Raw genomic sequence first — 14005 nt, forward strand, 5'->3', positions numbered from 1 at the left:
TGGCAGAGATGAAAAACCTCACAATTTCATTGGTTAAAATGACGGTTGCGTAGACTGAAGTTCTTTCATGTTGATTGGCTGTAAGCAAGGCAATCAAAAGAAAGTGGCGTTGCGTAGTACTAGGCAACCGAAAGGAAAATACATAAAACAGTGGCGTATATTAAGTTTCACTGGTAATTAAGCTTCACATTTATTAAGCTTCACACACACACACACACACACATATATACTTTATTCATATATATAGCCTACTTTATTAATTAAATGTGTAAAATAGTGCCACATAAAATAAAATAATAAAATAAATGAGCCACTGTTTTTGTGCAGTTATTAAGTTGAGACACCCCAGCGTATTCATTGTAATTGGCAAAACAATTCACTAGATAAATTAATGATCATTTATGGCATTCCTTTGTTGAGTTGATGCAGAATTATTCAATTATTTATTTCATGTCACAGCTGAAGTCCATTACACTGAGAATAATGATTTAAATAAAGCAAACATAATATGTATTAATTACACCTAAGTGTGTCAGAAATAATACGCTTATTATTTGGTATGCTGAAAATGATCTGCTATAGTGCTGGAGTTCTAACATTTTTGTGATAAATGACAGAATAGCAACATTTGGTTGAATACGTGAAATAACTGGCAGTGGGGAGTGCCATTCATTTCTTAGTGTCCAGAATGTCCTCATAGCCTACGTAAATTGTTTGCATCAGTACCAAGCCTTGGGTAACAGCACATCCTATCTGGGTAAGATGCACCTTGCCTGCATGTTGAGGCATGTTGCAGAGAGTTGCAAAAGGGGAGTGTCATCACAGCATTCCATTCTGCTTGGGTCATAATTCACCTAATGAAGCACTAACACTCTGGTTACAACCAGATCTTGCCAGAAGAAATCTGAAATATAATACCACAATATAATTATATAAAAAAAGATAGCACCACAATATAATATTTAGGGGGGGGGGGGGGGGGGGGAGGGGAAAGACACAACCGACGACCATCTAACGAGAACATACTTAAAATGATCAAATAAACGGGACACCAAAGGGGGGGGAACAGTGACATCATACCAAAGCAAGTCAATTATTCCTCAAACATGAAATGGGCAAGATATCATTTAGATAAGATATCCACTTCAGCCTTGTGGTTTCATTTTTACAAACATTGTTTCCTTTAGCACAAACAGATCATTGTACTGAACATACTGAACAGTTAAAAAAATGAGTCATAATGATGCTGAAAAGGAGCAGATCTTGAATAGCGGTGACAAAGAACAGTGACTGGGTTTGAACAGTAATAAAAATATTACAAAAAATAAACTTCATAAAATAAAAAAATAATCATAGTAAATGTATGTTTTTGTGTTTTCATGTTATTAATTTTGTTTGACCGACCCACAAAATAAACATATTTTATACAAAATTTGCTCTGTAATTCAGCAATTAAGTATGAAGTCAGAGTGACCAGGGTAAGAGGTTGACTAGGTCAAAAATTCCATTGAATGTAATCAAAAATAACCATGGATGACATTAAAAAGTTTTGGAATTATCTGTAAAGTATAACCTCCAGAGTTTTCCTCTTTAATGAGTCACTGTTTTGGTGCAGTTATGAAGTCGAGACACGCCAGTGTATTGTTGTAATATAGACCAAACAATTCACTACTTAAATTTATGATCATTTATGACCTTCTTTTGTTAAAAAATAATTTGTCATGATGCTGAAAAGGAGCAGATCTTGAATAGTGGTGACAAACAAGAGTGACTGTAGTTGAACAGTAATAAACATATTACAAAAAAGAAAAATAACAAAATAAAAAATAACAAATAACAAAAAAAAAGTATGTTGCTGGGTTTTCATGTTAGTCATTTTATTTGATCGACCCACAAAAGATACATTTTATAAAAATTTGCTCTGTAATTCAGCAATTAAGTATGATGTCAGAGGGACCAGGGTAAGAGCTTGACTAGGTCAAAAATCCCAGTAAATGTAATAAAAAATGACATTCAAATGCTCCATTGTAATAATTGTTGGTGTAGTTGGTGATGTTGTTTTATAGGTAACAGTCATAATAGTTCAGATTTAAAATTCTTCTCATAATTTCAGATATATTAACTATATGTGTGAGATATATTGGTTTATGTGTGTTTCTGTATGATTAAAAGTACTCTCATTAGATAAAACATGTCCCTCAAATCATTTCCAGAGGGCCAATACTGCCCCTTACTACTACTACTACTTCTAATAATAATAATACAATATTTTTCAGACACTGGTATGAACACTGTAAAGGGAAACTGGGCTGAGAGCATTTTACCTAAAAAGCACAAGCTTGCTTCAAGTATCTGCTCTGTGATTGTTAAATATTTGTGCCCAAAATACACCAGATTGCAGGTCTACAGTGAACTGCCCATCAGTTTGTGGTTTTCAAAAACGAGAAGGAAAGTCATGAATCAATATTTCACTGCCTGACACCATTTAGCTGAATCATTTCCCTATTTACTGCTGTAGGGATGATTCAGCGGAATGGTGAGAAGCGGTGAAATTGGTTTCATGACCCTTCATCCATTCATGGCGTTCATTCACTGCATGGTGCTTTAATGTGGTCCCTCCACTGAAACCGTGTACACACGACTTCACTTGTGGAAGACCAGCCACTCTTATTTACTCATGGGAAGAGTACTGAATTGGTTGGCGTGTCCACACACTGCTTACTAAGTGTTAACATAAACCCGCGTTTAAGTACAGAAAAACAATGTACACTTTTCCCGAAGAAATATCTACATAATAACGAAAGCTGCTGTAAAAAGCTCAAGTTTCGATTTAGAATGGTCTTTCTCGTGAGAGCGCCTATCACCGTCTCAAACGGAAGGAGTTCCCGGAAAAACCCATTTATGGTCATATACGTAATCTTCCATGTGACCAAACGTCATTCACAAGCCAGGCAGCACCATTTCCCGTAAGATAGGAGGGGCGAAAACTGTACAGTTATTGCGCACTTATTTATATTCTGGTGAACACTCGGAACCACCAGTCTGGCAGAAAAACAGAATTGTATTATACAAATCATAAAACGTTATTTTTTACATTTATTCTACCTCTGTCAGCAATATGAACATTTTAAACGTTGACAGACATTTCTAGACTCCCCCAGGCGTATCGTGGTGGATTCTACCGCTTTCCCGCAATAAGGTGGATATTTAACTTGCTTTTGAATTTCGCCTGAACTGTCAGTGATATAAGTAGGAGGAACCTTTTTGGGAAAGCAGACCCAAAAACGTAGGCAGCGACACAGAGTTCACAGAGTCAGTCAACAGTTTCCTCTGGATTACTGAAGAGTCACCGGCATACATGTACAACTACGGAAGCCTGGGCAGTGGAATCGATCGGACCTTCCCAGATAACAGCTCTGGATCAGGCTCGAGCTCTGCGACTCCCGCTACAACCACTGTCACCACTCAACAACAACAACAACAACAACAACAACAACAACAACAACAACAACAACAACAACAACAACAACAACAACAACAACAACAGGTAAGTTAAGCGTCTTTCTCTCATATCTAATAAGGTCATATGTTATACTCTTCATAGAATTTAAGATTTCAATACAGTTTTAATTCACATTTCACCAACTATGAATACTAAATGACAAAAAAGTAGCATTTTATAACTCTAAATATGAACCTTACCTAACATATCACTATGCTTAAAATGCTCACCATATCATTTATTTAGAAATGAGTTGTAATTCATATTCTGACATGTCTTAACATAGCATTATTTATTTAGAAACTTAATATAACATCTAAGTAACCTAAGAAAAAACCTGTGTGTTTTAAATGTCTTCTCTGTTGACCCACAGAGTACATTTAGGAACCCCTGTTTAGGATTAATGACCAAATAAATATAGCCAAAACAGAGCCCAGAGCAGACAGTAATAAAGTAATAATAATAAAATATTTAATGATTCAGGTTGGTGTTTATATCTGGGTGTTTCTGCAAACACAACAATGGGCTTTTGAGTCATAATGAGATATAATAAAGCCTCCTCCCTAAATATCTAATGCCACTGCCTTGGTAACTTATGATATATTGTCTGTGTCTCTTGTACTTTGAAGCAGAAATATTCTGTGGCAGGATCCAGTCAGTTTGTGCCCAGTCTCAATGCCATAACTTCAAACCAGGACCTTCAATGGATGCTTCAGCCCTCCGTTCTAGGCACCCCGGGACATTCCAGGGCACTTCGACCATCTTACTCACTGCCACCAAGAATCCCATATATGAATCCTCAACTTTCCCAATCACACATGCCCCGGCCAGGTGTTATTAGAGCAGCTACAGCCGTTGGCAGCTCAACAAGAAGTAGAAATGATGAACATGTGAGTCCAATTTAATAGCTGTCAGTCTGTTTATGTGATGAGGCGTTGATGAGTCATGACGGGAGACTGTGACAGCATGGTTTGTCACTATGTTCACCTGTCATCCTGTCCATTTTTGCCGGTGGTCTTGGCCAAAACCAAAAACAGCCATGCGTGTTATTCATGCATGACCCAAATCAAAGTGTGCTAGACCCAGAATGTGTAATATCCTGTTGTGAGTGACCTGGCTGTACGCGTGAACGTGATTGCTGATACATACAGGGTGTGAATCTCATTTGGGCTTATTTAAGAGTTTGAACTATATGTTCAGCTGTAAACATTAATTTTGTATGTAAGACTCTCATGTTATGATTTTATTGTATGCTATTTACAAGACAGCATCTACCCCAGAGGAAACCCAGAGATGCTCATTCAAAATTAACTCATGAAATCCTGCCTGACTCATGCATCCAAGTCTTGAGTAGAGCAGGGTGAGAGTGAAATAATGAGACAGGAAATGGGATATCATGTGATTCACTGGAGTAAAATATTATGACTCATACTTGAGTCACTAGGGTGTTTGCAGGTGATTCATCAATATAAGGTCAGGAAACTGCATATGATGCCCACAAAAGAAAGAGAGCGTGAAATTAATTAAAACAATATATTATCGGATTCATAATAGTGTAATTACAGAGATGAAAATTGCAACATTGCCTCAAAGTAGTCGGTGAATTTTAAATGAAATTAAAAATCTCATCCCCTAGATGGCAGTGTTTTCACATGTTTATAACTATAAAAATTGAGTTGACCAATTAGGTTCCGATTGTTCCAATTAGACATAAGGTTTTATAATTGTAATTATTTTGTAATTTATATTTTTCATTTTATTCATTACTATTATCTTTTAAAATATTTTATTACAGATGCATACAATGTCCAACTACTGCATGAATATTATTATATTAATTATATTTGCTTTACTTTCTCACTCCAGCTATCCCCTGAGGAACTTGAGCGGCGTAGAATTAGAAGAGAACGTAACAAAATGGCTGCGGCAAAGTGCAGGAATCGTCGACGTGAACTGACTGACACATTACAAAATGTAAGTTAATTTTGCTTAATTTTTCGTGTTTCCTTTCAGTCGAAGTGTCTTTGCATTACTTGGACCCGAATTGAATGTTTGAACTCTTTCTTTTCTCAGCAAACTGACCAGCTAGAGGATGAAAAATCACGTCTGCAGAAGGAGATCGCTGAGCTTCAGAAGCAAAAAGAGAAGTTTGAGTTGGTCTTTGAAGCCCATAGACCCATCTGCAAAGTCCAGGACTCGGACTCAGACTCTGACTCCAACAGTGACCTCCTGACACTGAGTGGAATCAAGATCGAGTCTGTGGACCCTGATCTTCCTGGACCCTCCAGAGAATCAAAGAGTCACGCCAAGCCTTATAAACCGAAGCCCAAAATTACCATACCACCTCCAGCTTCAGCCTCCACTGGTACCAGCGTACCTCTGGAATCAGAGTCTCTTCATACTCCTGTCCTCATCTCCACTCCATCTCTGACCCCTTTTACTGCCAGCCTGGTCTTTAGCTACCCCTCTTCTTCACAGGATACCAGCTCTGCGACTTCATCCCAAGCTCTCAATCTCACCAGCTCTCATAGTACCAGCCAGTCTTCTCATAACCCTCAGCCGTGTGGCGTCGCTCATCGCCGCAGCAGCAGCAGTGGAGATCAGTCGGATCACTCTCTCAATTCACCAACCATCCTCAGCCTTTAATTTCTCATCTGCTGAGGGAAAAAGTGTTTTCAAAAGTGTCCTTACTACTACTACTACATACAAGCATATATGCTCTTACCTGTGTATTCGGTTTACCTTTATTCATGGCAATTATCAAGTAACTTGAATGCACTATAAGAATACAGAAGCACAAGTTAATGGTGATGTGTGTAACCTCAGCATAGTAAGGAGACCCAACTATGCCATTCTTAGGCTGATTAGTAATACTGGATAAACCAAGAGCGTGCATTTGGAGGTACTATCTGTTTGTTCAACCAATAACATCTGGAGTAAGTGTTCAGGAAAAGGTATTTTTGCATTTCGTTTGGCGACGCTAGTGACATAGAAATTGCACACTTCACCTTTAAGGATGTGTAGTGCAAAATGAAAGATATGTTCATCCTACATACGAAGTAGACTGAATTTTTTTACAGCACATATGTATATAACACTGAAAAGAAAATTGACTGACTTTTAAGCCGTAACGTTTGACTGTAGTGGCATTAATAATAGTATTATTGATTTATAGTAATTTTACTTCAACTACATATTTAGTGTATTGGTGACGGTACTGTAGCAGTTAAAAACTGGCCTGCTAGCCAGTAAAGTTTAGAGGTTGCTTTGGGGGTTTGAGAGTTAAAGCACAGTGTAGATCTATCATCATTATGCCTTTCAGGAAGGAATGTCAGTTACTTCAGGAAAGCAATTTTTAAAGAGTGTCTATTACATTATTTATTATTACGTTACCAATTTTAGAAATGTTAAGGTCTCAATTGAAATGTGGATTTGGATTTTTATCGGTTATACTGTCTTGCTATGCACATGTTTGTGGATTTACACAATGTAATGTCTTGTTATTTTATGTGTTTAATCTTGGTTTTAAGAAATGCAGCATTATAATAACAGTGTATGCTGAATAAGCTAGTTTTATAGAAACTGAAGGGATGCAGCCTACCTGGTTCAATGTCTGCAACACCACTCAACTCAACACTGAGAATGTGCACTTCAATGACAGTTCACTGTTACACTGGTTACAAAAATTATATTTTAACTTCATGAAACACTTCAACTGTTACTATACAGGATGCTTTCTCGACAAGTGCAAAGGTGTGTGATCCACAGGCCAGTAGAAGTAAATTATATATAATTTATACTGTACTGAGTACACTATATGTTAGACTCTACTATTGCTTGACCACATATAGATTTGTATTTATTTTTGAAAACAAGATATTTTTTACTGATTTGATGTTGGTTCCTTTAATAAGGAGAAACATCCAATAAACAATTACTGACAATATGTGCTGCTATTGGGAATACAAAAACAATGTTATGACCTTGAGCTGTTTTGTAACATACTAGAGTGCCTTAAACTGAGGACTTCTATTGAATTCTATACTGTATGAAAAATGTAAGTTGAAGCTGATTTGTAGCCCCCTTAAGAGACTGTTTGTAGCTGTAATTTTATTGCAGGGGGCACATAGATAAATAATATGGCAATGATGTAAATGTTTAGCAAGATACATCATAGAAAGAGAGTCTCTCACAGCACACAGGGATACAAGGAGGGGTTGAGCACACAGTTTCCTCCTAGGATGTCCTGATGACAAAAATGTTCAATGAGTTACAAACACATTTGCCGCTGAACTGAAACCAGTTGTTAAACACCTTCCTCTAACAGTGTTGATCTTTAATTGTTGTATGACAAAATTAAAACAAATAAAGTTCTGCTCAGGATAAACATGTTTTTGGTCATCTGTCTGTGTTCATGGGAAAAATTTACATGGTGAGATCCTTATCACTTCATAGCCTGTGGTTACAATTAACAATGAACAGCCTTGAGGAACAAAAGTGATAAAGTGAAAGAGCACGTAAGTTAAAAGAGGCCAAGACATCTTGAATACACAGAGAGCAAATTAAATAAACATGGTGACCCTATTTCCTCCACACTGTGCCCTCTGTTATCGATCTGATTTGATCCAGTTGTTAAACACCTTCCTCTAACAGTGTTGATCTTTAATTGTTGTATGACAAAATTAAAACAAATAAAGTTCTGCTCAGGATAAACATGTTTTTGGTCATCTGTCTGTGTTCATGGGAAAAATTAACATGGTGAGATCCTTATCACTTCATAGCCTGTGGTTACAATTAACAATGAACAGCCTTGAGGAACAAAAGTGATAAAGTGAAAGAGCACGTAAGTTAAAAGAGGCCAAGACATCTTGAATACACAGAGAGCAAATTAAATAAACATGGTGACCCTATTTCCTCCACACTGTGCCCTCTGTTATCGATCTGATTTGAAGTGAGTCACTTAGAGAGGACATGAGAACATATGATGGAGATAATGAAGAGGGTGTTTGTGCTGAATGAACCGGCAAGCACATGTTTTGCTGAAAGGACCTCTGTATGCCAGTCAAATTGAAAGTTTTAATGTTCTGGCTGTGTAAACAGCATGCCAAAAATAAACCAGTGAAGCATCAAGAAATTAGGGCCTGAGCTACAGCATGACTAAGACCTCATCAAGACTGGGAAATTTTTATCCATGTTATCCAGTCCTTTGCGAGCTATAACACTTTAACCCTGCAAAGCCTGACATATGAAATGATTGTCAGAATTATTATTTTTTTTTTTAATGATATGTTCTAAGAACTTTTTGCTGTTTCCCAGTAAGTAATGATAAAAATTTTTTTTTGAAACATAAAATGTTCATGGTTATACAAATGTTTAGGGTACAAATGCCAAAAATAAACCAGTGAAGCATCAAGAAATTAGGGCCTGAGCTACAGCATGACTAAGACCTCATCAAGACTGGGAAATTTTTATCCATGTTATCCAGTCCTTTGCGAGCTATAACACTTTAACCCTGCAAAGCCTGACATATGAAATGATTGTCAGAATTATTATTACTTTTTTTAATGATATGTTCTAAGAACTTTTTGCTGTTTCCCAGTAAGTAATGATAAAAAAATTTTTTTGAAACATAAAATGTTCATGGTTATACAAATGTTTAGGGTACATTTCATTTTATTATTTTGCAAACATTACTTTTGAATGTTCTCTGAACATGTGACAACAGTTTTAGTTGTTTAGTTAACAGGGACAATGCAGAATAACATTGCAGATGCTCTACATACAGGCTACTAGCCAATGGCTAATTAGCAGCCCCAGTCCAGATAACTTTGAATAAACATTCTATTAACATTATTTAAAGAAAGTTGCAGTTTTGCCTTATACAACACTAGGAAGATCAGACCCTTCCTATCAGTCTCTCCAGACTGGACGATTGTAATGCTCTCTTGGCGGGCCTTCTGACATGTATTATCAAGCCTCTGTAACTGATCCAGAATTCAGAAGCGAGAGTGGTCTTCAACGAGCCAAAGAAAGCCCACGTCACACCTCTCTTCATCAGTTTGCACTGGCTGCCAATAGCCGCTCGCATCAAATTCAAGGTACTGATGTTTGCCTGCAAGACAACCACATGGCTCTGCACCAATATACCTAAACGTGCTAGTCCAGAAGCTTGCGTTCTGCAAGTGAACGACGCCCAAAGAGGCACAATATCACTCTCACAGACCTTTTCCTGGACTGTTCCCAGCTGATGGAACAACCTGCCTATCTCAATTCAAGCAGCTGAATCTTTAGCCATTTTCAAAAAATGTCTAAAGACACATCTTTTTCGTCAAAACCTTACCAATTAATACTAGCACTAACCTATTCTATTTTATACATTTTTTATTCTATTCTTTTTACAGCACTTGTATACTGTTGCCCTCTTGTTGGTCTGATTGCTTCTATTGTTCTCCTCATTTATAAGTCGCTTTGGATAAAAGCGTCTGCTAAACGATTACATGTAAATATAAACGTAAGCGAAAGTTTGAGCAGAACTTTGGTAGAATCTTGCAAGAAAGTTAACCAAAGTTCTGAGAACATTCCCTGTTAGCTGGGATATTGAGCATCATATGTTGTACATCAGGGTTTTATACATATAGAATGACATAAGAGAATATGAGGCTCATACTCGAGGACTTTTATTCAGAGGCCCAAACAGAGCAAAAGTATGCAATTTAGTGCAGTTGTTTATATTTTTATGGCCAAAACGTATGACGAAATTCTGATAGCTTGTAATGCAAATCAATGAGATCATATAGATATAAATATCAGTTGTCACTCTATATCTCCCAATAATGTCTCTAAAATTAAAATAGTTGTATGATCAAAGCTCTGTAGTTTTCATTGCGCAACACAATACAATGATGATGTACAAATGTTCCTCAAAAACCATTAAACATTTCATAGAAAAAAGACACATGTACCCCGACCTGAAGGGGGATGCTTTTAGAATAAGCCTTTTGCTTGCTAGAAAGAATTAACTTTCAAGATCATATATCTGGATTAAAAACATGTACAACAGAACAATCCCATGTAGGAGGCTCTTGTAGTATGCAAAAAGACACATGTACCCCGACCTGAAGGGGGATGCTTTTAGAATAAGCCTTTTGCTTGCTAGAAAGAATTAACTTTCAATTAACTTTCAAGATCATATATCTGGATTAAAAACATGTACAACAGAACAATCCCATGTAGGAGGCTCTTGTAGTATGTAGCAAATACAACAAAATAATAACAATATCTAGCACAATAATTTTAAAACTACATGTCAATGTTTTCTCCTCCAAACAGTTTCAATTCAGTGTGTATTAATTAAATCTTGTCAAAGCAACAACTGAACACAAAAAGCTTTGTACAGTACAGCTGTGTAGTTAAAGTGGGGTTAATGCAAACGAAAGTTCATTCTGGATTCAGTGCAGAGCACAGCAACATTGTTTAGTGGAGCACACGTCACTACATCTAGTGAATTATACTGTCCAGTTCAAAATAAACTGGAAAAAACTATCTCATACTATAGAAAAGTGGTCTAGTAACATGTGCATTTCCAGTGAATCATTCTTGGGCCTCCGTGATATAGTCATATTACGTCACAAAAAATCTGATCTGCTTACAATGGAGGCTTCCCTTTGCACAATCCTTTGATACTTCCATTTCCTCTCCATTGCTGAAATAGATTCAGTGCTTTTTGTAAATGATCTTAAACAGATCACTACATAGTATATGGCTGTAATCAGTAAAAATGTGAATCTCTAAAGATTCAAGATTCATTGCAGCCCTGTCAGAGTGCATTGTAGGAGAAACACCAGCCCGTGAACATCAGTGCACAGTAAAACCTGGTACAAGTTAGCAGTATGGTTAGTTTCTCTCTATGTTGTTGAAAATGTCAACCCCAAAACTACATTTTTGCCCCTATCTACAACCCCTATAAGAGATGACAGGAAACATTCCTGCAACAATTGGAAAATCATACATTCAAATAATGCTACTAATACAATAAATAGGTCTGCTGGAAAATCTGAAGCTTTTGGAACATGGTGGATGGTTTCTAGAAAGTTCAAGCTGGAAGGCCATCTTAGTCATATCATTTTCTACTAGCATGCACCAGGTAGAAACCAGCCACCATGTTCCAAAAACAAAGCTACCAGCTTAAAAAGAAAGTAAATCAAAATGATTCATTCACATTTGTTGCACACCTGTGTGACTTTCTTCTGGAGAACACAAAAGAAGATATTCTGAAAAATGTCTCACCTGGGATCCCCCCTCCCCCCAATTTTTTTTTTTGTTAGCTGAACAACTTTAACCTAAAATATTTACTTGAAATACCCCCTTAGTTAATATTTTAATAATTTAACAGTTAATTCTCATGATGTTCAAGGTTCTCTGATACCAGTTAATTGTCAGCATGACATGCAGGTAAGCAAATAATATATTTTATCTTTGTCGGTAGGTGTTATTTCGTTTTTTTTATTTTAAATTTTATTTTAATGTTGCAATTTTATTATTTAATTAATTATTAGCTTTTCATCCACTAACAAACTCCTTGCAGTCCTTACAGGTTTGGAAAGACATCAAGGGGAGTAAACGATGACAAACCTTTCATTTCTGTGTGAACTATCCCCTTTAAACTGGATTTGCCAGCAGGAGGACTGATTTTGAAAGGAAAGGCTGTCACTTTAAAAGTTTAAAAATAATTCTGTTTTGCCTGACACCCAATAATTTCACTCAAGTGTTAAAGGTCTGCCAACTATAAAATGTTAATCAATGAAATATAGAGAAACTGTATTTATGGCATCAAAAGGCCATGAGTAAACTAGCCTACTTTAGAGTCTATTTCCACCGAAATAGCTGAGATGTCATTGTCAGAAAATGTAAACTACTTTAGTAGACATAAAAAGTCTGTCTCAGCATCAAGAGAGAAGGGTAAAGTAATATGGCTCAGCTCCTCTCCTTCAGTCATCTGGTGAACACACTAAGTGCAGCTGGTCTGGACTGCCAACACTCCCGGTGCTGGAGCTCCCGTCACCCACGTCCCGGGCCACCATACACGGTATGTTGAGATCCGTGGAGCCACCCGGGCTGGAATCACTTCTGCTCACGCACTCTTCCTCGAGCACCAAACAAAGCTCCTTCAGATCCAGATTCTCCTTCACCAGACCGTCCTGCATCCGCTCCAGGTCGGCGAGCTTCTTGAGGTATCCGCCGAGGTCCTCGCGCATCACTTTAGCAGCGTGATGGCCGAATAGTTGCCACTCACGAGCCAGCTTCTTCACTTTCAGACGGTCGTCGTCCAGAAAGCAGCACAAATCCTGAAGTTCCTGGTTCTCCTCTTGCAGCCTCTGGTTGATGACTTTGAGTTCCCTGATTTCAAGCAGATGCCCCTGCAGTTGTTTATTGACCTCCTTGATTAATCGACCGCGCTGTATGAGAGCGGACATCTTTTCCGATTCTTCTTTGCGGAGTCGACTCACCAGCTCTTCCTTAGAACAAGCCAGCAAGTCTTCTTCGGACATCTTTGACAGCTCCCGGTGCAGTATTTCACTGTCGCTCCCCATATTGTACAACAAATCACCATCAATTGTTACTACAGCGGTTAAACCATAAAATAACTCTTACGAGGCACATGAGATGTCTGTCACTGTAAATGGATCGCAACATTCCTCATCCATGCACGAAGAAAAAGCTCCATTTCCTCTTCGCTCCGCTATTTATAACCTATAATAAGGGAGAAAAAAAAACACAATTCTTATATGCAAACTGGCTTTTTTGTTATGTTTAACGATTATAATATTAAACACATCCCGATTGTAACACACTTAACAGGCCTACCTCTCTCCTCAGTGCTTTAAATCGTAATTGGCCGCATTCATTTCTCAGTTTTTGGCTTCTGGGAATCACTGAAGCGCAATCGTGTTTGCTTCTGCTCCTCGGACTGGGATGAGAGGTCAACACGGAGGTTTACAGTAATCCCCGTGGAGCATCTCTTCTGTATTATCAGGGCTCACAATGTCCGTCTCTCTCCGCCCTAAAGCTTTTACCCATTCCAGTGCAGTCCAGTAAATAACCACGGTGCGATTTAATGTCTAAATAGGCAAAACATCCAATCGCAAGCGTTCCCCATAAAACGCGTTGTAAATATCATAAATAAATAAATAAGAGTCGAAATGTAGGACAGGCTGGTTATACTAGTGCTGCATGCGATTGGTCGGTTTTGCAAAGGGACAGTGTGGGATAATCCGAATCAACGACGCTGAAATGTATGGTGGCAGCCTGCGAGTTTACTTCGTGGTGGTTCCTGAGGAATTCGTTGAGATGTTCCTTGAGATTACAGTGTTTCCTTTGGCGATTGAGGTGGTTGGGGAGGCAGTGATGTCTTCCCCCATCTCCTGCTCTCCTCCGCTCCCTTCTTCACCCCCTCCCCTCTTCCCTTACCGTAAAAATCTGTACTGTATCCTGGTGAGTGAGTTC

The 14005-nt window shown here is 37.9% G+C and overlaps 2 protein-coding genes and 1 long non-coding RNA gene across 3 annotated transcripts; 1 reads left to right on the forward strand and 2 right to left on the reverse strand.

Moving 5' to 3' along the window:
* The first annotated feature begins 3037 nt into the window (after positions 1-3037).
* Positions 3038-7446, forward strand: LOC107560990 (fos-related antigen 1-like). Its single transcript, XM_016245318.1, has 4 exons — positions 3038-3475; positions 4132-4392; positions 5369-5476; positions 5576-7446. The coding sequence occupies exons 1-4, from the start codon at positions 3359-3361 to the stop codon at positions 6146-6148; spliced, it is 1059 nt and encodes a 352-aa protein (XP_016100804.1). The 5' UTR covers positions 3038-3358; the 3' UTR covers positions 6149-7446.
* LOC107561001 (uncharacterized) lies at positions 6318-8212 on the reverse strand. Its single transcript, XR_001605792.1, has 2 exons — positions 8143-8212; positions 6318-7816 (listed from the first exon to the last, which is right to left on the reverse strand). It is a non-coding gene; the product is annotated as an uncharacterized lncRNA (long non-coding RNA).
* Positions 8213-12007: 3795 nt separating this feature from the next.
* On the reverse strand, positions 12008-14005 carry LOC107561611 (coiled-coil domain-containing protein 85B-like). The gene is made up of 2 exons (XM_016246089.1): positions 13367-14005; positions 12008-13252 (listed from the first exon to the last, which is right to left on the reverse strand). The coding sequence occupies exon 2, from the start codon at positions 13090-13092 to the stop codon at positions 12490-12492; it is 603 nt and encodes a 200-aa protein (XP_016101575.1). The 5' UTR covers positions 13093-13252; positions 13367-14005; the 3' UTR covers positions 12008-12489.

This window comes from Sinocyclocheilus grahami, unplaced genomic scaffold (assembly GCF_001515645.1).
Source record: "Sinocyclocheilus grahami isolate Dianchi unplaced genomic scaffold, SAMN03320097.WGS_v1.1 scaffold23.1, whole genome shotgun sequence".
NCBI lineage: Eukaryota > Metazoa > Chordata > Actinopteri > Cypriniformes > Cyprinidae > Sinocyclocheilus > Sinocyclocheilus grahami.

Coding starts and splice junctions, on each gene's coding strand:
- LOC107561611 (XM_016246089.1), bottom strand. CDS start 13,092: ATGGGGAGCGACAGTGAAATACTGCACCGGGAGCTGTCAAAGATGTCC.
- LOC107560990 (XM_016245318.1), top strand. CDS start 3,359: ATGTACAACTACGGAAGCCTGGGCAGTGGAATCGATCGGACCTTCCCA. Junction 3,476..4,131: donor CTGTCACCACTCAACAACAA/CAACAACAACAA, acceptor TGTACTTTGAAG/CAGAAATATTCTGTGGCAGG. Junction 5,477..5,575: donor TGACTGACACATTACAAAAT/GTAAGTTAATTT, acceptor TTCTTTTCTCAG/CAAACTGACCAGCTAGAGGA.